The 26,094-nt window shown below is 39.4% G+C and overlaps 1 protein-coding gene across 1 annotated transcript; it reads left to right on the top strand.

Moving 5' to 3' along the window:
* Positions 1-23,505: 23,505 nt before the first annotated feature.
* On the top strand, positions 23,506-24,825 carry LOC308165514 (forkhead box protein G1-like; the record flags this gene model as incomplete). Its single annotated transcript, XM_080539665.1, has 1 exon — positions 23,506-24,825. One exon carries the CDS (start codon positions 23,506-23,508, stop codon positions 24,823-24,825), a length of 1,320 nt encoding a protein of 439 aa, XP_080395791.1.
* Positions 24,826-26,094: the final 1,269 nt, after the last annotated feature.

Genomic DNA, 26,094 nt, shown 5'->3' on the forward strand with positions numbered 1-26,094 from the left:
CACGCAATTCAAGTTGCTCTGATTGTCATTTAGAGTTACATTATAGGAGCATTCAGCAACAAGTCAAAATGTGCTCCAGAAAAGCAGAAAATAACACTGATAGAACTTGAGAACGAATGCAAAAAACAGTCCACTCTCAGAACAGGCCGCTTGAACACTTTCAGAACGGCTCTGTTAATGACTGAAAACAGCTCTCGAAGAGATTGTCAAAAGAGACTCTGAAAACGAAACGTTGATAACTTTTGAGCAAAAGGCTGCACACACGCAATTCAAGTTGCTCTGATTGTCATTTAGAGTTACATTATAGGAGCATTCAGCAACAAGTCAGAATGTGCTCCAGAAAAGCAGAAAACAACACTAATAGAACTTGAGAACGAATGCAAAAAACAGTCCACTCTAAGAACAGGCCGCTTGGACACTTTCAGAACAGCTCTGTTAATGACTGAAAACAGCTCTCGAAGAGATTGTCAAAAGAGACTCCGAAAACGAAACGTTGATCACTTTTGAGCAAAAGGCTGCACACACGCAATTCAAGTTGCTCTGATTATCATTTAGAGTTACATTATAGGAGCATTCAGCAACAAGTCAAAATGTGCTCCAGAAAAGCAGAAAACAACACTGATAGAACTTGAGAACGAATGCAAAAAACAGTCCACTCTCAGAACAGGCCGCTTGGACACTTTCAGAACGGCTCTGTTAATGACTGAAAACAGCTCTCGAAGAGATTGTCAAAAGAGACTCTGAAAACGAAACGTTGATCACTTTTGAACAAAAGGCTGCACACACGCAATTCAAGTTGCTCTGATTGTCATTTAGAGTTACATTATAGGAGCATTCAGCAACAAGTCAAAATGTGCTCCAGAAAGGCAGAAAACAACACTTTGATAGTTTGATATAACTTGAGAACGAATGCAAAAAACAGTCCACTCTAAGAACAGGCCGCTTGGACACTTTCAGAACAGCTCTGTTAATGACTGAAAACAGCTCTCGAAGAGATTGTCAAAAGAGACTCCGAAAACGAAACGTTGATCACTTTTGAGCAAAAGGCTGCACACACGCAATTCAAGTTGCTCTGATTATCATTTAGAGTTACATTATAGGAGCATTCAGCAACAAGTCAAAATGTGCTCCAGAAAAGCAGAAAACAACACTGATAGAACTTGAGAACGAATGCAAAAAACAGTCCACTCTCAGAACAGGCCGCTTGGACACTTTCAGAACGGCTCTGTTAATGACTGAAAACAGCTCTCGAAGAGATTGTCAAAAGAGACTCCGAAAACGAAACGTTGATCACTTTTGAGCAAAAGGCTGCACACACGCAATTCAAGTTGCTCTGATTGTCATTTAGAGTTACATTATAGGAGCATTCAGCAACAAGTCAAAATGTGCTCCAGAAAAGCAGAAAACAACACTTTGATAGTTTGATATAACTTGAGAACGAATGCAAAAAACAGTCCACTCTAAGAACAGGCCGCTTGGACACTTTCAGAACAGCTCTGTTAATGACTGAAAACAGCTCTCGAAGAGATTGTCAAAAGAGACTCCGAAAACGAAACGTTGATCACTTTTGAGCAAAAGGCTGCACACACGCAATTCAAGTTGCTCTGATTGTCATTTAGAGTTACATTATAGGAGCATTCAGCAACAAGTCAGAATGTGCTCCAGAAAAGCAGAAAACAACACTGATAGAACTTGAGAACGAATGCAAAAAACAGTCCACTCTAAGAACAGGCCGCTTGGACACTTTCAGAACAGCTCTGTTAATGACTGAAAACAGCTCTCGAAGAGATTGTCAAAAGAGACTCCGAAAACGAAACGTTGATCACTTTTGAGCAAAAGGCTGCACACACGCAATTCAAGTTGCTCTGATTATCATTTAGAGTTACATTATAGGAGCATTCAGCAACAAGTCAAAATGTGCTCCAGAAAAGCAGAAAACAACACTGATAGAACTTGAGAACGAATGCAAAAAACAGTCCACTCTCAGATCAGGCCGCTTGGACACTTTCAGAACGGCTCTGTTAATGACTGAAAACAGCTCTCGAAGAGATTGTCAAAAGAGACTCTGAAAACGAAACGTTGATCACTTTTGAACAAAAGGCTGCACACACGCAATTCAAGTTGCTCTGATTGTCATTTAGAGTTACATTATAGGAGCATTCAGCAACAAGTCAAAATGTGCTCCAGAAAGGCAGAAAACAACACTTTGATAGTTTGATATAACTTGAGAACGAATGCAAAAAACAGTCCACTCTAAGAACAGGCCGCTTGGACACTTTCAGAACAGCTCTGTTAATGACTGAAAACAGCTCTCGAAGAGATTGTCAAAAGAGACTCCGAAAACGAAACGTTGATCACTTTTGAGCAAAAGGCTGCACACACGCAATTCAAGTTGCTCTGATTGTCATTTAGAGTTACATTATAGGAGCATTCAGCAACAAGTCAAAATGTGCTCCAGAAAAGCAGAAAACAACACTTTGATAGTTTGATATAACTTGAGAACGAATGCAAAAAACAGTCCACTCTAAGAACAGGCCGCTTGGACACTTTCAGAACAGCTCTGTTAATGACTGAAAACAGCTCTCGAAGAGATTGTCAAAAGAGACTCCGAAAACGAAACGTTGATCACTTTTGAGCAAAAGGCTGCACACACGCAATTCAAGTTGCTCTGATTGTCATTTAGAGTTACATTATAGGAGCATTCAGCAACAAGTCAGAATGTGCTCCAGAAAAGCAGAAAACAACACTGATAGAACTTGAGAACGAATGCAAAAAACAGTCCACTCTAAGAACAGGCCGCTTGGACACTTTCAGAACAGCTCTGTTAATGACTGAAAACAGCTCTCGAAGAGATTGTCAAAAGAGACTCCGAAAACGAAACGTTGATCACTTTTGAGCAAAAGGCTGCACACACGCAATTCAAGTTGCTCTGATTGTCATTTAGAGTTACATTATAGGAGCATTCAGCAACAAGTCAAAATGTGCTCCAGAAAAGCAGAAAACAACACTTTGATAGTTTGATATAACTTGAGAACGAATGCAAAAAACAGTCCACTCTAAGAACAGGCCGCTTGGACACTTTCAGAACAGCTCTGTTAATGACTGAAAACAGCTCTCAAAGAGATTGTCAAAAGAGACTCCGAAAACGAAACGTTGATCACTTTTGAGCAAAAGGCTGCACACACGCAATTCAAGTTGCTCTGATTGTCATTTAGAGTTACATTATAGGAGCATTCAGCAACAAGTCAAAATGTGCTCCAGAAAAGCAGAAAATAACACTGATAGAACTTGAGAACGAATGCAAAAAACAGTCCACTCTAAGAACAGGCCGCTTGGACACTTTCAGAACAGCTCTGTTAATGACTGAAAACAGCTCTCGAAGAGATTGTCAAAAGAGACTCCGAAAACGAAACGTTGATCACTTTTGAGCAAAAGGCTGCACACACGCAATTCAAGTTGCTCTGATTATCATTTAGAGTTACATTATAGGAGCATTCAGCAACAAGTCAAAATGTGCTCCAGAAAAGCAGAAAACAACACTGATAGAACTTGAGAACGAATGCAAAAAACAGTCCACTCTCAGAACAGGCCGCTTGGACACTTTCAGAACGGCTCTGTTAATGACTGAAAACAGCTCTCGAAGAGATTGTCAAAAGAGACTCCGAAAACGAAACGTTGATCACTTTTGAGCAAAAGGCTGCACACACGCAATTCAAGTTGCTCTGATTGTCATTTAGAGTTACATTATAGGAGCATTCAGCAACAAGTCAAAATGTGCTCCAGAAAAGCAGAAAACAACACTTTGATAGTTTGATATAACTTGAGAACGAATGCAAAAAACAGTCCACTCTAAGAACAGGCCGCTTGGACACTTTCAGAACAGCTCTGTTAATGACTGAAAACAGCTCTCGAAGAGATTGTCAAAAGAGACTCCGAAAACGAAACGTTGATCACTTTTGAGCAAAAGGCTGCACACACGCAATTCAAGTTGCTCTGATTGTCATTTAGAGTTACATTATAGGAGCATTCAGCAACAAGTCAGAATGTGCTCCAGAAAAGCAGAAAACAACACTGATAGAACTTGAGAACGAATGCAAAAAACAGTCCACTCTAAGAACAGGCCGCTTGGACACTTTCAGAACAGCTCTGTTAATGACTGAAAACAGCTCTCGAAGAGATTGTCAAAAGAGACTCCGAAAACGAAACGTTGATCACTTTTGAGCAAAAGGCTGCACACACGCAATTCAAGTTGCTCTGATTGTCATTTAGAGTTACATTATAGGAGCATTCAGCAACAAGTCAAAATGTGCTCCAGAAAAGCAGAAAACAACACTTTGATAGTTTGATATAACTTGAGAACGAATGCAAAAAACAGTCCACTCTAAGAACAGGCCGCTTGGACACTTTCAGAACAGCTCTGTTAATGACTGAAAACAGCTCTCAAAGAGATTGTCAAAAGAGACTCCGAAAACGAAACGTTGATCACTTTTGAGCAAAAGGCTGCACACACGCAATTCAAGTTGCTCTGATTGTCATTTAGAGTTACATTATAGGAGCATTCAGCAACAAGTCAAAATGTGCTCGTGAAAAGCAGAAAATAACACTGATAGAACTTGAGAACGAATGCAAAAAACAGTCCACTCTCAGAACAGGCCGCTTGGACACTTTCAGAACGGCTCTGTTAATGACTGAAAACAGCTCTCGAAGAGATTGTCAAAAGAGACTCCGAAAACGAAACGTTGATCACTTTTGAGCAAAAGGCTGCACACACGCAATTCAAGTTGCTCTGATTGTCATTTAGAGTTACATTATAGGAGCATTCAGCAACAAGTCAAAATGTGCTCCAGAAAAGCAGAAAATAACACTGATAGAACTTGAGAACGAATGCAAAAAACAGTCCACTCTCAGAACAGGCCGCTTGGACACTTTCAGAACGGCTCTGTTAATGACTGAAAACAGCTCTCGAAGAGATTGTCAAAAGAGACTCTGAAAACGAAACGTTGATAACTTTTGAGCAAAAGGCTGCACACACGCAATTCAAGTTGCTCTGATTGTCATTTAGAGTTACATTATAGGAGCATTCAGCAACAAGTCAGAATGTGCTCCAGAAAAGCAGAAAACAACACTGATAGAACTTGAGAACGAATGCAAAAAACAGTCCACTCTAAGAACAGGCCGCTTGGACACTTTCAGAACAGCTCTGTTAATGACTGAAAACAGCTCTCGAAGAGATTGTCAAAAGAGACTCCGAAAACGAAACGTTGATCACTTTTGAGCAAAAGGCTGCACACACGCAATTCAAGTTGCTCTGATTATCATTTAGAGTTACATTATAGGAGCATTCAGCAACAAGTCAAAATGTGCTCCAGAAAAGCAGAAAACAACACTGATAGAACTTGAGAACGAATGCAAAAAACAGTCCACTCTCAGATCAGGCCGCTTGGACACTTTCAGAACGGCTCTGTTAATGACTGAAAACAGCTCTCGAAGAGATTGTCAAAAGAGACTCTGAAAACGAAACGTTGATCACTTTTGAACAAAAGGCTGCACACACGCAATTCAAGTTGCTCTGATTGTCATTTAGAGTTACATTATAGGAGCATTCAGCAACAAGTCAAAATGTGCTCCAGAAAGGCAGAAAACAACACTTTGATAGTTTGATATAACTTGAGAACGAATGCAAAAAACAGTCCACTCTAAGAACAGGCCGCTTGGACACTTTCAGAACAGCTCTGTTAATGACTGAAAACAGCTCTCGAAGAGATTGTCAAAAGAGACTCCGAAAACGAAACGTTGATCACTTTTGAGCAAAAGGCTGCACACACGCAATTCAAGTTGCTCTGATTGTCATTTAGAGTTACATTATAGGAGCATTCAGCAACAAGTCAAAATGTGCTCCAGAAAAGCAGAAAACAACACTTTGATAGTTTGATATAACTTGAGAACGAATGCAAAAAACAGTCCACTCTAAGAACAGGCCGCTTGGACACTTTCAGAACAGCTCTGTTAATGACTGAAAACAGCTCTCGAAGAGATTGTCAAAAGAGACTCCGAAAACGAAACGTTGATCACTTTTGAGCAAAAGGCTGCACACACGCAATTCAAGTTGCTCTGATTGTCATTTAGAGTTACATTATAGGAGCATTCAGCAACAAGTCAGAATGTGCTCCAGAAAAGCAGAAAACAACACTGATAGAACTTGAGAACGAATGCAAAAAACAGTCCACTCTAAGAACAGGCCGCTTGGACACTTTCAGAACAGCTCTGTTAATGACTGAAAACAGCTCTCGAAGAGATTGTCAAAAGAGACTCCGAAAACGAAACGTTGATCACTTTTGAGCAAAAGGCTGCACACACGCAATTCAAGTTGCTCTGATTGTCATTTAGAGTTACATTATAGGAGCATTCAGCAACAAGTCAAAATGTGCTCCAGAAAAGCAGAAAACAACACTTTGATAGTTTGATATAACTTGAGAACGAATGCAAAAAACAGTCCACTCTAAGAACAGGCCGCTTGGACACTTTCAGAACAGCTCTGTTAATGACTGAAAACAGCTCTCAAAGAGATTGTCAAAAGAGACTCCGAAAACGAAACGTTGATCACTTTTGAGCAAAAGGCTGCACACACGCAATTCAAGTTGCTCTGATTGTCATTTAGAGTTACATTATAGGAGCATTCAGCAACAAGTCAAAATGTGCTCCAGAAAAGCAGAAAATAACACTGATAGAACTTGAGAACGAATGCAAAAAACAGTCCACTCTCAGAACAGGCCGCTTGGACACTTTCAGAACGGCTCTGTTAATGACTGAAAACAGCTCTCGAAGAGATTGTCAAAAGAGACTCTGAAAACGAAACGTTGATAACTTTTGAGCAAAAGGCTGCACACACGCAATTCAAGTTGCTCTGATTGTCATTTAGAGTTACATTATAGGAGCATTCAGCAACAAGTCAGAATGTGCTCCAGAAAAGCAGAAAACAACACTAATAGAACTTGAGAACGAATGCAAAAAACAGTCCACTCTAAGAACAGGCCGCTTGGACACTTTCAGAACAGCTCTGTTAATGACTGAAAACAGCTCTCGAAGAGATTGTCAAAAGAGACTCCGAAAACGAAACGTTGATCACTTTTGAGCAAAAGGCTGCACACACGCAATTCAAGTTGCTCTGATTATCATTTAGAGTTACATTATAGGAGCATTCAGCAACAAGTCAAAATGTGCTCCAGAAAAAGCAGAAAACAACACTGATAGAACTTGAGAACGAATGCAAAAAACAGTCCACTCTCAGAACAGGCCGCTTGGACACTTTCAGAACGGCTCTGTTAATGACTGAAAACAGCTCTCGAAGAGATTGTCAAAAGAGACTCTGAAAACGAAACGTTGATCACTTTTGAACAAAAGGCTGCACACACGCAATTCAAGTTGCTCTGATTGTCATTTAGAGTTACATTATAGGAGCATTCAGCAACAAGTCAAAATGTGCTCCAGAAAGGCAGAAAACAACACTTTGATAGTTTGATATAACTTGAGAACGAATGCAAAAAACAGTCCACTCTAAGAACAGGCCGCTTGGACACTTTCAGAACAGCTCTGTTAATGACTGAAAACAGCTCTCGAAGAGATTGTCAAAAGAGACTCCGAAAACGAAACGTTCATCACTTTTGAGCAAAAGGCTGCACACACGCAATTCAAGTTGCTCTGATTGTCATTTAGAGTTACATTATAGGAGCATTCAGCAACAAGTCAAAATGTGCTCCAGAAAAGCAGAAAACAACACTTTGATAGTTTGATATAACTTGAGAACGAATGCAAAAAACAGTCCACTCTAAGAACAGGCCGCTTGGACACTTTCAGAACAGCTCTGTTAATGACTGAAAACAGCTCTCGAAGAGATTGTCAAAAGAGACTCCGAAAACGAAACGTTGATCACTTTTGAGCAAAAGGCTGCACACACGCAATTCAAGTTGCTCTGATTGTCATTTAGAGTTACATTATAGGAGCATTCAGCAACAAGTCAGAATGTGCTCCAGAAAAGCAGAAAACAACACTGATAGAACTTGAGAACGAATGCAAAAAACAGTCCACTCTAAGAACAGGCCGCTTGGACACTTTCAGAACAGCTCTGTTAATGACTGAAAACAGCTCTCGAAGAGATTGTCAAAAGAGACTCCGAAAACGAAACGTTGATCACTTTTGAGCAAAAGGCTGCACACACGCAATTCAAGTTGCTCTGATTGTCATTTAGAGTTACATTATAGGAGCATTCAGCAACAAGTCAAAATGTGCTCCAGAAAAGCAGAAAACAACACTTTGATAGTTTGATATAACTTGAGAACGAATGCAAAAAACAGTCCACTCTAAGAACAGGCCGCTTGGACACTTTCAGAACAGCTCTGTTAATGACTGAAAACAGCTCTCGAAGAGATTGTCAAAAGAGACTCCGAAAACGAAACGTTGATCACTTTTGAGCAAAAGGCTGCACACACGCAATTCAAGTTGCTCTGATTGTCATTTAGAGTTACATTATAGGAGCATTCAGCAACAAGTCAAAATGTGCTCCAGAAAAGCAGAAAACAACACTTTGATAGTTTGATATAACTTGAGAACGAATGCAAAAAACAGTCCACTCTAAGAACAGGCCGCTTGGACACTTTCAGAACAGCTCTGTTAACGACTGAAAACAGCTCTCGAAGAGATTGTCAAAAGAGACTCTGAAAACGAAACGTTGATCACTTTTGAACAAAAGGCTGCACACACGCAATTCAAGTTGCTCTGATTGTCATTTAGAGTTACATTATAGGAGCATTCAGCAACAAGTCAAAATGTGCTCCAGAAAGGCAGAAAACAACACTTTGATAGTTTGATATAACTTGAGAACGAATGCAAAAAACAGTCCACTCTAAGAACAGGCCGCTTGGACACTTTCAGAACAGCTCTGTTAATGACTGAAAACAGCTCTCGAAGAGATTGTCAAAAGAGACTCCGAAAACGAAACGTTGATCACTTTTGAGCAAAAGGCTGCACACACGCAATTCAAGTTGCTCTGATTGTCATTTAGAGTTACATTATAGGAGCATTCAGCAACAAGTCAAAATGTGCTCCAGAAAAGCAGAAAACAACACTTTGATAGTTTGATATAACTTGAGAACGAATGCAAAAAACAGTCCACTCTAAGAACAGGCCGCTTGGACACTTTCAGAACAGCTCTGTTAATGACTGAAAACAGCTCTCGAAGAGATTGTCAAAAGAGACTCCGAAAACGAAACGTTGATCACTTTTGAGCAAAAGGCTGCACACACGCAATTCAAGTTGCTCTGATTGTCATTTAGAGTTACATTATAGGAGCATTCAGCAACAAGTCAAAATGTGCTCCAGAAAAGCAGAAAACAACACTGATAGAACTTAAGAACGAATGCAAAAAACAGTCCACTCTCAGAACAGGCCGCTTGGACACTTTCAGAACAGCTCTGTTAATGACTGAAAACAGCTCTCGAAGAGATTGTCAAAAGAGACTCCGAAAACGAAACGTTGATCACTTTTGAGCAAAAGGCTGCACACACGCAATTCAAGTTTCTCTGATTGTCATTTAGAGTTACATTATAGGAGCATTCAGCAACAAGTCAAAATGTGCTCCTGAAAAGCAGAAAACAACACTGATAGAACTTGAGAACGAATGCAAAAAACAGTCCACTCTCAGAACAGGCCGCTTGGACACTTTCAGAACAGCTCTGTTAATGACTGAAAACAGCTCTCGAAGAGATTGTCAAAAGAGACTCTGAAAACGAAACGTTGATCACTTTTGAGCAAAAGGCTGCACACACGCAATTCAAGTTGCTCTGATTGTCATTTAGAGTTACATTATAGGAGCATTCAGCAACAAGTCAAAATGTGCTCCAGAAAGGCAGAAAACAACACTTTGATATAACTTGAGAACGAATGCAAACAATAGTCCACTCTCAGAACAAGCTGCTTGGACACTATCAGAACAGCTCTGTTAATGACTGAAATCAGCTCTTTAAGAGATTGTCAAAAGAGACTCTGAAAACGAAACGTTGATAACTTTTGAGCAAAAGGCTGCACACACGTAATTCAAGTTGCTCTGATTGTCATTTAGAGTTACATTATAGGAGCATTCAACAACAAGTCAAAATGTGCTCCAGAAAAGCAGAAAACAACACTGATAGAACTTGAGAACGAATGCAAAAAACAGTCCACTCTCAGAACAGGCCGCTTGGACACTTTCAGAACGGCTCTGTTAATGACTGAAAACAGAGCTCTCGAAGAGATTGTCAAAAGAGACTCTGAAAACGAAACGTTGATCACTTTTGAGCAAAAGGCTGCACACACGCAATTCAAGTTGCTCTGATTGTCATTTAGAGTTACATTATAGGAGCATTCAACAACAAGTCAAAATGTGCTCGAGAAAGGCAGAAAACAACACTTTGATATAACTTGAGAACGAATGCAAAAAACAGTCCACTCTCAGAACAGGCTGCTTGGACACTTTCAGAACAGCTCTGTTAAGAGATTGTCAAAAGAGACTCTGAAAATGAAACGTTGATAACTTTTGAGCAAAAGGCTGCACACACGTAATTCAAGTTGCTCTGATTGTCATATAGAGACTCATTATAGAAGCATTCAACAACAAGTCAAAATGTGCTCCAGAAAAGCAGAAAACAACACTGATAGAACTTGAGAACGAATGCAAAAAACAGTCCACTCTCAGAACAGGCCGCTTGGACACTTTCAGAACAGCTCAGTTAATGACTGAAATCAGCTCTTTAAGAGATTGTCAAAAGAGACTCTGAAAATGAAACGTTGATAACTTTTGAGCAAAAGGCTGCACACACGTAATTCAAGTTGCTCTGATTGTCATATAGAGACTCATTATAGAAGCATTCAACAACAAGTCAAAATGTGCTCCAGAAAAGCAGAAAACAACACTGATAGAACTTGAGAACGAATGCAAAAAACAGTCCACTCTCAGAACAGGCCGCTTGGACACTTTCAGAACAGCTCTGTTAATGACTGAAAACAGCTCTCGAAGAGGTTGTCAAAAGAGACTCTGAAAACGAAACGTTGATCACTTTTGAGCAAAAGGCTGCACACACGCAATTCAAGTTGCTCTGATTGTCATTTAGAGTTACATTATAGGAGCATTCAGCAACAAGTCAAAATGTGCTCAAGAAAGGCAGAAAACAACACTTCGATATAACTTGAGAACGAATGCAAAAAACAGTCCACTCTCAGAACTGGCTGCTTGGACACTTTCAGAACAGCTCTGTTAATGACTGAAATCAGCTCTTTAAGAGATTGTCAAAAGAGACTCTGAAAACGAAACATTGATAACTTTTGAGCAAAAGGCTGCACACACGTAGTGTGTAGGGTAGTGTTGGTCTAGTGGATAGTGAGTTGGACTTGGGATCGGAAGGTTGTGAGTTCAAATCCCGCCTGAAACCACACCACTACTAGTGTGCCCTTGGGTAAGGCACTTAGCCCTCAGTTACTCCAGGGGGAATGTCCCTGTAATTCGTAATTGTAAGTCGCTTTGGATAAAAGCGTCTGCTAAATGGCTAAATTAATTAATTAACACGTAATTCAACATACTCTGATTGTCATTTAGAGTTTAGACAGTAGCATGTCTATGTTAACACAGGTGCTTGTTTATGTTAGTAACACAGTAGCTTGTCTTTGTTAACACAGCTGCTTGTTTATGTTAATAACACAGGTGCTTGTTTATGTTAGTAACACAGTAGCTTGTCTTTGTTAACACAGCTGCTTGTTAAAGTTAATAACACAGTAGCTTGTCTATGTTATTAACACAGTAGCTTGTCTATGTTAAAACAGGTGCTTGTTTATGTTAGTAACACAGTAGCTTGTCAATGTTAACAGAGGTGCTTGTTTATGTTAATAACACAGTAGCTTGTCTATGTTAACACAGGTGCTTGTTTATGTTAGTAACACAGTTGCATGTCTATGTTAACACAGGTGCTTTTCTATGTTAATAACACAGTAGCTTGTCTATGTTAGTAACACAGTAGAGTGTCTATGTTAACACAGGTCCTTGTTTATGTTAATAACACAGTAGCTTGTCTATGTTAACACAGGTGCTTGTTTATGTTAGTAACACTGTAGCTTGTCTATGTTAACACAGGTCCTTGTTTATGTTAATAACACAGTAGCTTGTCTATGTTAACACAGGTGCTTGTTTATGTTAGTAACACAGTAGCTTGTCAATATTAGTAACACAGTAGCATGTCTATGTTAACACAGGTGCTTGTTTATGTTAGTAACACAGTAGCTTGTCCATGTAAACACATGTGCTTGTTTCTGTTAATAACACAGTAGCTTGTCTTTATTAGTAACACAGTAGCGTGTCTATGTTAACACAGGTGCTTGTTTATGTTAGTAACACAGTAGCTTGTCTATGTTAGTAACACAGTAGCTTGTCTTTGTTAGTAACACAGTAGCTTGTCTATGTTAACACAGGTGCTTGTTTATGTTAGTAACACAGTAGCATGTCTATATTAACACAGGTGCATGTTTATGTTAATAACACAGTAGCTTGTCTATGTTAGTAACACAGTAGCTTGTTTATGTTAGTAACACAATAGTTTGTCAATATTAGTAACACAGTAGCTTGTCTATGTTAGTAACACAGTAGCTTGTCTTTATTAGTAACACAGTAGCGTGTCTATGTTAACACAGGTGCTTGTTTATGTTAGTAACACAGTAGATTGTCTATGTTAACACAGTAGCTTGTCTATGTTAGTAACACAGTAGCGTGTCTATGTTAACACAGGTGCTTGTTTATGTTAGTAACACAGTAGCTTGTCTATGTTAACACAGGAGCTTGTTTATGTTAGTAACACAGTAGCTCTATGTTAACAGTTAACACAGGTGCTTGTTTATGTTAATAACACAGTAGCTTGTCTATGTTAGTAACACAGTAGCTTGTCTTTGTTAACACAGCTGCTTGTTAAAGTTAATAACACAGTAGCTTGTCTATGTTAGTAACACAGTAGCTTGTCTATGTTAACACAGGTGCTTGTTTATGTTAGTAACACAGTAGCTTGTCAATGTTAACACAGGTGCTTGTTTATGTTAATAACACAGTAGCTTGTCTATTTTAGTAACACAGTAGCTTGTCATTGTTAACACAGGTGCTTGTAGTAACACAGTAGCTTGTCTACGTTAACACAGGTGCTTGTTTATGTTAGTAACACAGTAGATTGTCTATATTAACACAGGTGCTTGTTTATGTTAGTAACACAGTAGCTTGTCCACTGAAAACGAAACGTTGATAACTTTTGAGCAAAAGGCTGCACACACGTAATTCAACATACTCTGATTGTCATTTAGAGTTACATTATAGGAGCATTCAACAACAAGTCAAAATGTGCTCCAGAAAGGCAGAAGACAACACTTTAATAGTTTGATATAACTTGAGAACGAATGCAAAAAACAGTCCACTCTCAGAACAGGCCGCTTGGACACTTTCAGAACAGCTCTGTTTAATGACTGAAAACAGCTCTCGAAGAGATTGTCAAAAGAGACTCTGAAAATGAAACGTTGATAACTTTTGAGCAAAAGGCTGCACAAACGTAATTCAAGTTGCTCTGATTGTCATTTAGAGTTACATTATAGGAGCATTCAACAAGTCAAAATGTGCTCCAGAAAGGCAGTAACACAGTAGCTTGTCAATATTAGTAACACAGTAGCATGTCTATGTTAACACAGGTGCTTGTTTATGTTAGTAACACAGTAGCTTGTCTTTATTAGTAACACAGTAGCGTGTCTATGTTAACACAGCTGCTTGTTTATGTTAGTAACACAGTAGCGTGTCTATGTTAACACAGTAGCTTGTTTATGTTAATAACACAGTAGCTTGTCTATGTTAACACAGGTGCTTGTTTATGTTAATAACACAGTAGCTTGTCTATGTTAATAACACAGTAGCTTGTCTATGTTAGTAACACAGTAGCGTGTCTATGTTAACACAGGTGCTTGTTTATGTTAATAACACAGTAGCTTGTCTATGTTAGTAACACAGTAGCTTGTCATTGTTAACACAGGTGCTTGTAGTAACACAGTAGCTTGTCTACGTTAACACAGGTGCTTGTTTATGTTAGTAACACAGTAGATTGTCTATATTAACACAGGTGCTTGTTTATGTTAGTAACACAGTAGCTTGTCCACTGAAAACGAAACGTTGATAACTTTTTAGCAAAAGGTTGCACACACGTAATTCAAGTTGCTCTGATTGTCATTTAGAGTTACATTATAGGAGCATTCAACAACAAGTCAAAATGTGCTCCAGAAAGGCAGAAAACAACACTTTGATATAACTTGAGAACGAATGCAAAAAACAGTCCACTCTCAGAACAGGCCTCTTGGACAGCTCTGTTAATGACTGAAATCAGCTCTTTAAGAGATTGTCAAAAGAGACTCTGAAAACGAAACGTTGATAACTTTTGAGCAAATGGCTGCACACACGTAATTCAAGATACTCAGATTGTCATTTAGAGTGACATTATAGGAGCATTCAACAGCAAGTCAAAATGTGCTCCAGAAAGGCAGAAAACAACACTTTGATATAACTTGAGAACGAATGCAAAAAACAGTCCACTCTCAAGACAGGCCGCTTGGACACTTTCAGAACAGCTCTGTTAATGACTGAAATCAGCTCTTTAAGAGATTGTCAAAAGAGACTCTGAAAACGAAACGTTGATAACTTTTGAGCAAAAGGCTGCACAAACGTAATTCAAGTTGCTCTGATTGTCATTTAGAGTTACATTATAGGAGCATTCAACAACAAGTAAAAATGTGCTCCAGAAAGGCAGTAACACAGTAGCTTGTCAATATTAGTAACACAGTAGCATGTCTATGTTAACACAGGTGCTTGTTTATGTTAGTAACACAGTAGCTTGTCCATGTAAACAAAGGTGCTTGTTTCTGTTAATAACACAGTAGCTTGTCTATGTTAGTAACACAGTAACTTGTCTTTGTTAGTAACACAGTAGCTTGTCTATGTTAACACAGGTGCTTGTTTATGTAAGTAACACAGTAGCATGTCTATATTAACACAGGTGCTTGTTTATGTTAATAACACAGTAGCTTGTCTAAATTAGTAACACAGTAGCGTGTCTATGTTAACACAGGTGCTTGTTTATGTTAGTAACACAGTAGCTTGTCTATGTTTACACAGTAGCTTGTTTATGTTAATAACACAGTAGCTTGTCTATGTTAGTAACACAGTAGCTTGTTTATGTTAGTAACACAGTAGTTTGTCAATATTAGTAACACAGTAGCTTGTCTATGTTAACACAGGTGCTTGTTTATGTTAGTAACACAGTAGCTTGTCTTTATTAGTAACACAGTAGCGTGTCTATGTTAACACAGGTGCTTGTTTATGTTAGTAACACAGTAGCGTGTCTATGTTAACACAGTAGCTTGTTTATGTTAATAACACAGTAGCTTGTCTATGTTAACACAGGTGCTTGTTTATGTTAATAACACAGTAGCTTGTCTATGTTAATAACACAGTAGCTTGTCTATGTTAGTAACACAGTAGCTTGTCTATGTTAACACAGGTGCTTGTTTATGTTAGTAACACAGTAGCTTGTCTATGTTAACACAGGTCCTTGTTTATGTTAATAACACAGTAGCTTGTCTATGTTAACACAGGTGCTTGTTTATGTTACTAACACAGTAGCTCTATGTTAACACAGGTGCTTGTTTATGTTAATAACACAGTAGCTGTCTATGTTAGTAACACAGTAGCGTGTCTATGTTAACACAGGTGCTTGTTTATGTTAGAAACACAGTAGCATGTCTATGTTAACACAGGTGCTTGTCTATGTTAATAACACAGTAGCTTGTCTATGTTAGTAACACAGTAGCTTGTCTATGTTAACACAGGTGCTTGTTTATGTTAGTAACACAGTAGCTTGTCTATGTTAACACAGGTCCTTGTTTATGTTAATAACACAGTAGCTTGTCTATGTTAACACAGGTGCTTGTTTATGTTAGTAACACAGTAGCTTGTCAATGTTAACACAGGTGCTTGTTTATGTTAATAACACAGTAGCTTGTCTATGTTAGTAACACAGTAGCTTGTCATTGTTAACACAGGTGCTTGTAGTAACACAGTAGCTTGTCTACGTTAACACAGGTGCTTGTTTATGTTAGTAACACAGTAGATTGTCTATATTAACACAGGTGCTTGTTTATGTTAGTAACACAGTAGCTTGTCCACTGAAAACGAAACGTTGATAACTTTTGAGCAAAAGGCTGCACACACGTAATTCAACATACTCTGATTGTCATTTAGAGTTACATTATAGGAGCATTCAACAACAAGTCAAAATGTGCTCCAGAAAGGCAGAAAACAACACTTTAATAGTTTGATATAACTTGAGAACGAATGCAAAAAACAGTCCACTCTCAGAACAGGCCGCTTGGACACTTTCAGAACAGCTCTGTTTAATGACTGAAAACAGCTCTCGAAGAGATTGTCAAAAGAGACTCTGAAAACGAAACGTTGATAACTTTTGAGCAAAAGGCTGCACAAACGTAATTCAAGTTGCTCTGATTGTCATTTAGAATTACATTATAGGAGCATTCAACAACAAGTCAAAATGTGCTCCAGAAAGGCAGTAACACAGTAGCTTGTCAATATTAGTAACACAGTAGCATGTCTATGTTAACACAGGTGCTTGTTTATGTTAGTAACACAGTAGCTTGTCCATGTAAACACAGGTGTTTGTTTCTGTTAATAACACAGTAGCTTGTCTATGTTAGTAACACAGTAACTTGTCTTTGTTAGTAACACAGTAGCTTGTCTATGTTAACACAGGTGCTTGTTTATGTTAGTAACACAGTAGCATGTCTATATTAACACAGGTGCTTGTTTATGTTAATAACACAGTAGCTTGTCTAAATTAGTAACACAGTAGCGTGTCTATGTTAACACAGGTGCTTGTTTATGTTAGTAACACAGTAGCTTGTCTATGTTTACACAGTAGCTTGTTTATGTTAATAACAAAGTAGCTTGTCTATGTTAGTAACACAGTAGCTTGTTTATGTTAGTAACACAGTAGTTCGTCAATATTAGTAACACAGTAGCTTGTCTATGTTAACACAGGTGCTTGTTTATGTTAGTAACACAGTAGCTTGTCTATGTTTACACAGTAGCTTGTCTATGTTAGTAACACAGTAGCTTGTTTATGTTAGTAACACAGTAGTTTGTCAATATTAGTAACACAGTAGCTTGTCTATGTTAACACATGTGCTTGTTTATGTTAGTAACACAGTAGCTTGTCTTTATTAGTAACACAGTAGCGTGTCTATGTTAACACAGGTGCTTGTTTATGTTAGTAACACAGTAGCTTGTCGCTTGTTTATGTTAATAACAAAGTAGCTTGTCTATGTTAGTAACACAGTAGCTTGTTTATGTTAGTAACACAGTAGTTCGTCAATATTAGTAACACAGTAGCTTGTCTATGTTAACACAGGTGCTTGTTTATGTTAGTAACACAGTAGCTTGTCTATGTTTACACAGTAGCTTGTCTATGTTAGTAACACAGTAGCTTGTTTATGTTAGTAACACAGTAGTTTGTCAATATTAGTAACACAGTAGCTTGTCTATGTTAACACATGTGCTTGTTTATGTTAGTAACACAGTAGCTTGTCTTTATTAGTAACACAGTAGCGTGTCTATGTTAACACAGGTGCTTGTTTATGTTAGTAACACAGTAGCGTGTCTATGTTAACACAGGAGCTTGTATATGTTAATAACACAGTAGCTTGTCTATGTTAACACAGGTGCTTGTTTATGTTAATAACACAGTAGCTTGTCTATGTTAATAACACAGTAGCTTGTCTATGTTAGTAACACAGTAGCTTGTCTGTTAACACAGGTGCTTGTTTATGTTAGTAACACAGTAGCTTGTCTATGTTAACACAGGTCCTTGTTTATGTTAATAACACAGTAGCTTGTCTATGTTAACACAGGTGCTTGTTTATGTTAGTAACACAGTAGCTCTATGTTAACACAGGTGCTTGTTTATGTTAATAACACAGTAGCTTGTCTATGTTAGTAACACAGTAGCTTGTCTTTGTTAACACAGCTGCTTGTTTATGTTAATAACACAGGTGCTTGTTTATGTTAGTAACACAGTAGCTTGTCTTTGTTAACACAGCTGCTTGTTAAAGTTAATAACACAGTAGCTTGTCTATGTTATTAACACAGTAGCTTGTCTATGTTAAAACAGGTGCTTGTTTATGTTAGTAACACAGTAGCTTGTCAATGTTAACACAGGTGCTTGTTTATGTTAATAACACAGTAGCTTGTCTATGTTAACACAGGTGCTTGTTTATGTTAGTAACACAGTAACATGTCTATGTTAACACAGGTGCTTGTCTATGTTAATAACACAGTAGCTTGTCTATGTTAGTAACACAGTAGCGTGTCTATGTTAACACAGGTGCTTGTTTATGTTAGTAACACAGTAGCTTGTCTATGTTAACACAGGTCCTTGTTTATGTTAATAACACAGTAGCTTGTCTATGTTAACACAGGTGCTTGTTTATGTTAGTAACACAGTAGCTTGTCTATGTTAACACAGGTGCTTGTTTATGTTAGTAACACAGTAGCTCTATGTTAACACAGGTGCTTGTTTATGTTAATAACACAGTAGCTTGTCTATGTTAGTAACACAGTAGCTTGTCTTTGTTAACACAGCTGCTTGTTTATGTTAATAACACAGTAGCTTGTCTTTGTTAACACAGCTGCTTGTTAAAGTTAATAACACAGTAGCTTGTCTATGTTAGTAACACAGTAGCTTGTCTTTGTTAACACAGCTGCTTGTTAAAGTTAATAACACAGTAGCTTGTCTATGTTAACACAGGTGCTTGTTTATGTTAGTTACACAGTAGCTTGTCAATGTTAACACAGGTGCTTGTTTATGTTAATAACACAGTAGCTTGTCTATGTTAGTAACACAGTAGCTTGTCATTGTTAACACAGGTGCTTGTAGTAACACAGTAGCTTGTCTACGTTAACACAGGTGCTTGTTTATGTTGGTAACACAGTAGATTGTCTATATTAACACAGGTGCTTGTTTATGTTAGTAACACGGTAGCTTGTCCACTGAAAACGAAACGTTGATAACTTTTGAGCAAAAGGCTGCACACACGTAATTCAACATACTCTGATTGTCATTTAAAGTTACATTATAGGAGCATTCAACAACAAGTCAAAATGTGCTCCAGAAAGGCAGAAAACAACACTTTAATAGTTTGATATAACTTGAGAACGAATGCAAAAAACAGTCCACTCTCAGAACAGGCCGCTTGGACACTTTCAGAACAGCTCTGTTTAATGACAGAAAACAGCTCTCGAAGAGATTGTCAAAAGAGACTCTGAAAACGAAACGTTGATAACTTTTGAGCAAAAGGCTGCACACACGCAATTCAAGTTGCTCTGATTGTCATTTAGAGTTACATTATAGGAGCATTCAACAACAAGTCAAAATGTGCTCCAGAAAGGCAGAAAACAACACTTTGATATAACTAGAGAACGAATGCAAAAAACTGTCCACTCTCAGAACAAGCCGCTTGGACACTTTCAGAACAGCTCTGTTAATGACTGAAACCAGCTCTTTAAGAGATTGTCAAAAGAGACTCTGAAAACGAAACGTTGATCACTTTTGAGCAAAAGGCTGCACACACGTAATTCAAGATACTCTGATTGTCATTTAGAGTTACATTATAGGAGCATTCAGCAACAAGTCAAAATGTGCTCCAGAAAGGCAGAAAACAACACTTTGATATAACTTGAGAACGAATGCCAAAAACAGTCCAGTCTCAGAACAGGCCGCTAGGACACTTTCAGAACAGCTCTGTTAATGACTGAAACCAGCTCTTTAAGAGATTGTCAAAAGAGACTCTAAAAACGAAACGTTGATAACTTTTGAGCAAAAGGCTGCACACACGTAATTCAAGTTGCTCTGATTGTCATTTAGAGTTACATTATAGGAGCATTCAACAACAAGTCAAAATGTGCTCCAGAAAGGCAGAAAACAACACTTTGATATAACTTGAGAACGAATGCCAAAAACAGTCCAGTCTCAGAACAGGCCGCTAGGACACTTTCAGAACAGCTCTGTTAATGACTGAAACCAGCTCTTTAAGAGATTGTCAAAAGAGACTCTGAAAACGAAACGTTGATAACTTTTGAGCAAAAGGCTGCACACACGTAATTCAAGTTGCTCTGATTGTCATTTAGAGGTACATTATAGGAGTATTCAACAACAAGTCAAAATGTGCTCCAGAAAGGCAGAAAACAACACTTTGATATAACTTGAGAACGAATGCAAAAAACAGTCCACTCTCACTTTGATACAAGCTCCACCCACTTTGATACAAGCCACTCCCACTTTGATACAAGCCACTCCCCCTAACTGTCTAAGCCACACCCACTTTGATAAATACATTATATTTATATAGCGCTTTTCCGAGGCTCAAATACCCTGACAATATGGGGAAAACGGGAAAGTGCTGTGTCCCTTGTTGTATGAATAGATCCGACCGGTCTCAAAATGTAGCCTATAATTAATGCAAGTGCAATCGGGCTAACGTTACTCATTCTCGCAGTTCCAAATGAATGAACGTTGAAGCGCACTGCCGTCGGGTTGTAAAATAGCCTAGTTTGATAGGCCTATTGACAGCGAATAAAACAGTGAAGATGACAATTGTTTCTGCTGTTGTTATTAAAATCTGTTCTCCGTTAGTTGTATCTCAAAATGTGGCCTATTAAAATCTGTTCTCCGTTGGTTGTATCTCAAAATGTGGCCTATTAAAATTTGTTCTCCGTTGGTTGTATCTCAAAATGTGGCCTATTCAAATCTGTTCTCCGTTGGTTGTATCTCAAAATGTGGCCTATTAAAATCTGTTCTCCGTTGGTTGTATCTCAAAATGATGTGGCTAACTAATGATGTGCCTAACTAATGATGTGCCTAACTAATGATGTAACTAATGATGTGGCCTAACTAATTAATGCAAGTGCAGCCAGGGGCGTGTCCAGGGGGTGGCCTGGGGTAGCACGTGCCACCCCTGAAATCTGATTGGCCACCCCAGGTACCACCCCCCTGATTGATTGGCACACAGCTGACATGATGTATATAATTTGATGTAAAGAACTCTCAAAAAACACATACGAAATATAGTTTTAAGTACAATGAAGCTTTATTTATTTTAAGAACGTGTGGAGTGCATCTCCAGCAGTGCGATATCTGTAAACATACTATCTGTAGACTCTCCGCTCAGGGTTGCCAGATGGGATTGACAATTTCGAGCCTAACCAGTCTAAAAACAGCTAAATCCACAAAAAACCAGCCCATCTGGCAACCCTGTCTCCGCTGCTTCAAACTCTTCCACTTGTTGCGCAAAATGGGCCAGAGTTTGTCAAATCCAATGTTGGGCATCTCGTTTCTCAAGTCCTGGTATAGACCAAAATATACAGGTAAGCCAAAGGCAAGTGGATCTGATGAAGGTAAAGCAATCTTTCTCACTTGATCTTCACCAGAGAAGAACCCCGGTGAATGATGCCCCCGCCCCTTTTACAGTCGCGCGTTTAGGCAACGGAAGCGTGAACAAAAACAACATTCTTGATCCAGAGTTAGGTACGCTTAAAATAGCTTACAACGGCTACTAGCATTAAGAAATGTCTGCTTGTTGCGTGTTCGGTTGTCAGAATCGATATTCCACGACTATCGGACTCAAGTTCTACCGAATTCCATCAGGATCAGACCATTTCAGAGCAACCGGCGCGTCAACTGGACTGAGGACAAGATAAAAAAAAATGCTTGTGCATGTGCCGCCCATTTTATATCAGGTAAAGTATTGTAGCAACCGTGTAATAATATGTTCATTAATGTTGCAATTAATGCTCAGAAATTCAATGTTAGCACTGTTACTGTGAGCTGTGTTGTGTGCCAATACATTCCTGTGATTGGTGGAGGTCACGGGGGGGGGGGGGGGGGCGGGTGTTGCGTTGAGGAAAGGAGAGCTTCGGTGAACTGGCGGTTTTGTATGTGGAAGTTTGCAATTAAACGCACGGATTGTAAGACAACCTATCGTGTCTTTGGCTTGGGAGGACTTCTGATTTCAAGACATAAAAGTCTGAATCTATGTCATGGTATTTGATGTACTGTACATGACCACAGATTGCGTAGTTGTAGGCATCTAGTGATTTATATGCTCTCAATTTCTCACGGGCCTACACGCTAGGCAATGCAAACTTTTCAGACTTTTCACAGGCAGGTAATGGCCAGGTAATGGATTGGGACAATATCTCGTTAACTCCGACCACTCCCCCAGATTTGTTTGTTTAAAGAATAAATATGGGAGTTTAATATTACATTTGTATGGTGCCACTCTGTTGTGTTGTGATTGGTAGCACTGGGACTTTTAAACAGGGATTGTAATGTTAGTAGCCTAATTAAAGTATACAATGGGTAGTGGAGACAGAAATGGTAATAAAAAGCACAAAATGGTGCATACAAATTGACCAGAATGCAGGGAATTAAGTGTTAAATTCTCAAAATTGTGCCACCCATGCCAGCCCGACAGGCGCACATAACAGGCGCACCCCTGCGCTTTCAGAACGAGCAATGTCACGTCGGAATTCGACGTTTGGATGCGAACGACAGACGTCGAATCCTGACGTCTGCCGTGTGAGACCAGGTTGCCATAACACATTGAGAAATGTGTGTTGTGGTGTAATAATGCCATGTAGGCTATTCCTTATTGTAAAGATGCCAATGACATTACTGTAACATCTTACTGGAGAAGGAGTAGGATTAAATAAGCTTATGCTTCTTCCTACTCCTTTTCGGACATGTTAAGTAAATAGTGTTTTTTGTTTTGTTTAGTTTTTTCTTTTTTTCTTCTTTTTTTTCTTCTTGTTTTTGTTTTGTTTTTTCTTGTTTTTGTTTTGTTTTTTCTTGTTTTTGTTTTGTTTTTTGTTGTTATACTATTAATATACTATACTATTACTATTAAATTACTACTAATATAACTATTTCTTTTTTCACATGTTCGAAATAAAGCTTTCATTCATTCATTCATTCATTCATTCATTACTTGTCAAGCTGGGAGTTTATACTCTCATATTCTAGGTTGTGTGTTTACTTTACCTATTCGTGGATTAGTTCCACATCTTTACCTATTAGTCTTGATGGGCTGTTTGCCAAACAGAAAGAGAAGAGGTGGAGAGGTGGTCCCAGAGGCAGGTGAGAGGAAGTGTTCTAATGGAACCTGAGTTCATCCATCAGTCAGGGGGATGGCAGCGCACGGGACTGCGCGTTAGAGTTGACAGAAGCGCTCACGAGTAGCGCTCTTTTGTCTTTGGCACTTCCAGACATCGCTTCTGTGCGTTTGTTTAAGACATTCTAGCTCTTTTATTTCCGAAGACGCTGTGGGAAGTGTGTGATGTTGAACATGGAGGATTTTAAAGCCCCTTTCAGATTTGTTCACAAGTCCTCATTCAGCATCAGCAGTCTTCTGTTCCAACGGGAGGGAGTGATGCATGACGCCGGGACCCTCTCCCGTACCACCGCCTACAAGAACCCGCACCGAAAACACCTTCCTGCAGAGCCAGCCAGGCCGAAAGAAGTGTGTGCTCAATATGGAAAATACAACACTGACCAGGAGAAAAGCTGCGACAAGGACGAATGTACGACCCAGAACAAATCACTCCCAACAGATGGGAAGCGAGAGAGCGGAGAAGGGACGGAGGGAGTGGGAGAGGTGAGGGCAGGTGGCGGGGGAGGAGAGCCTGGGACAGGTAAGCCGGAGAAACCCCCGTTCAGCTACAACGCGCTTATTATGATGGCTATCCGCCAGAGCCCGGAGCGACGGCTCACCCTCAACGGCATTTACGAGTTTATCATGGGTCATTTCCCTTACTACCAAGAGAACAGACAAGGGTGGCAAAATTCAATCCGACACAATTTGAGTTTGAATAAGTGCTTCGTGAAAGTGCCACGCCACTATGATGACCCAGGGAAAGGGAACTACTGGATGCTGGACTCCTCCAGTGACGACGTGTTCATAGGGGGTGCGACTGGTAAACTCAGGCGTCGGTCGACGGCCAACTACCGGACCAAGCTGGCCATGAGAAGGGGTGAGGCTCGTCTGACCTCCACCACCGCGGCCGGGCTGGCGTTCGCAGGGTCCTTTTATTGGCCGGTGCCGTCGTTTCTTTCTCTCCAAACGCCTGCGCACCCACAACCGAGTAACGGGACATATGGTGGGCCTCCTCATCCCTATGCCACATCAATCCTCTCACAGCGGTCGCACCACATGAGCGCTACAACTGCCTATGACAGACATCTCCAGACAGACCAGGAGACATACAGACATCTCCAGACAGACCATGAGACCACATCGTATTTTGGAGTGGGTAGTGGCGCACCGTCCCGCCGGCACCAGATGAGCGCAGCCACGACCTTCGCCTCCTCTTCGCTGCCGTGTACTCTGTCCCTCCCAAACCCCTGCTCACCCTTGTTGCTCTCCGGACAAGCCAGTTACTTTTACTCGCACCAGTTGTCCCATCCGGCTGCTTTCACTAGGCCTACATGGTGCCAGGAGGAGTCCTCCACATCCAAGACTCCAGCCGGACACTTTTTTTCCGGAAAGAGGGGACCAGATGACTTGGGGGGGCCCAGGGGTTTATTTTCCGAGTTCCCACATTATTTCCCCCCCAGCAGCCCCCCTAGCTCACTCAACTCGAGTCTTTCCTGGGATGCAGGGAAATGATACCAATAATACTTAATTGATATAGGCTTTACGCTCCACTGTCTGTCATGCTGCTGTAGGATATCTCAAGTTGCGAAGTTTTGTTTCAGTATGTTTATATATCTACGAAAAATTGCACTCATGTTAATGCCATTAAAAAGACATTTTAATTTATTTATAAACGAACGTCATAGCCTGACAACGCGTGAGATAAGCTGTGGAGGCTGTCCTGATATGATGGAGGTGTGGAGGCTGATTAGGACCCCCAGACAGACTTGATAGGGGACGCACGGCTGATTAGGACCCCCAGACAGATTTGGCTGATTAGGACCCCCAGACAGATTTTAGTGGAAAATATCAGTTTTACCCCTCAATGCTCGTGACGACGCGAGTAATTAGGATACTATTAATCATTGGCAAATGCCTCTTGACATATCATTACAATGTTCAATGTAACAGCCTAATAATAACCATTACACAAAGGTAAAATGTGTAGGTTTTTAAATATTCATATATATATATATGTTTCGAGATTGTTTTACATTTTTTTTGTGCGTTGTGCGTCATAGGTTAAACTCATAATTCAAAGTAACCTACCTGCCAATATTATGACAAAAGGTCATCAAAAAGAGCACTAAAGCTATATGATTCCTGTTGAATTTTGAATGTGCAATTGTCTAATGATGATGTATTAACAGACTGTCTTACTATATATCATTAGTGTGAAGATTTTGCATGCAAAAATTGAACTTTTACGCAAATTCTCGATCGCTGAAAATGTCGATTCGTTCCTCGCTCTTTATCTTTGACATTTCTTCGCTTTGGATGGAGGCTATTCTCTGTTCAGCAGTGATTCACTATTGATGCTTTTCCAATGTTAGAGACATTGTGACATCATAACAATAATTGCTCAATGTTTAACTTATACAGCATGCCATTTTGTAATTCCCTGTTATTCACTAAATGTTATAATTGTCTTATTAAATGTTTTATTGGTTTCGGCATCTTCGTACTAATAAGGCTTTCTAGGAATAGACCATCACAATCACAAACGTGTGCTTTTCCTCAGCTCAGAATCACACAATCTTTAATCTTTAATCTTTAGGCCTATCCGTGTCTGATGTTCATCTTATCTCGTTCAATAAGAACATTCCAAAACAACGTTTGCTTGTGCACAACAGTGGCATATCTGGTGGTTATGTTAGTGCTCATTTTATATTTGTTTCCGATTAAGTTCCTCTTTGAGAATACAAGTATTTATTGTACATTAATACAATATAATGTAATAGG

This window comes from Nansenia antarctica (genome assembly GCF_963989245.1).
Source record: "Nansenia antarctica genome assembly, chromosome: 9".
In the NCBI taxonomy this organism is placed as follows: Eukaryota; Metazoa; Chordata; class Actinopteri; order Argentiniformes; family Microstomatidae; genus Nansenia; species Nansenia antarctica.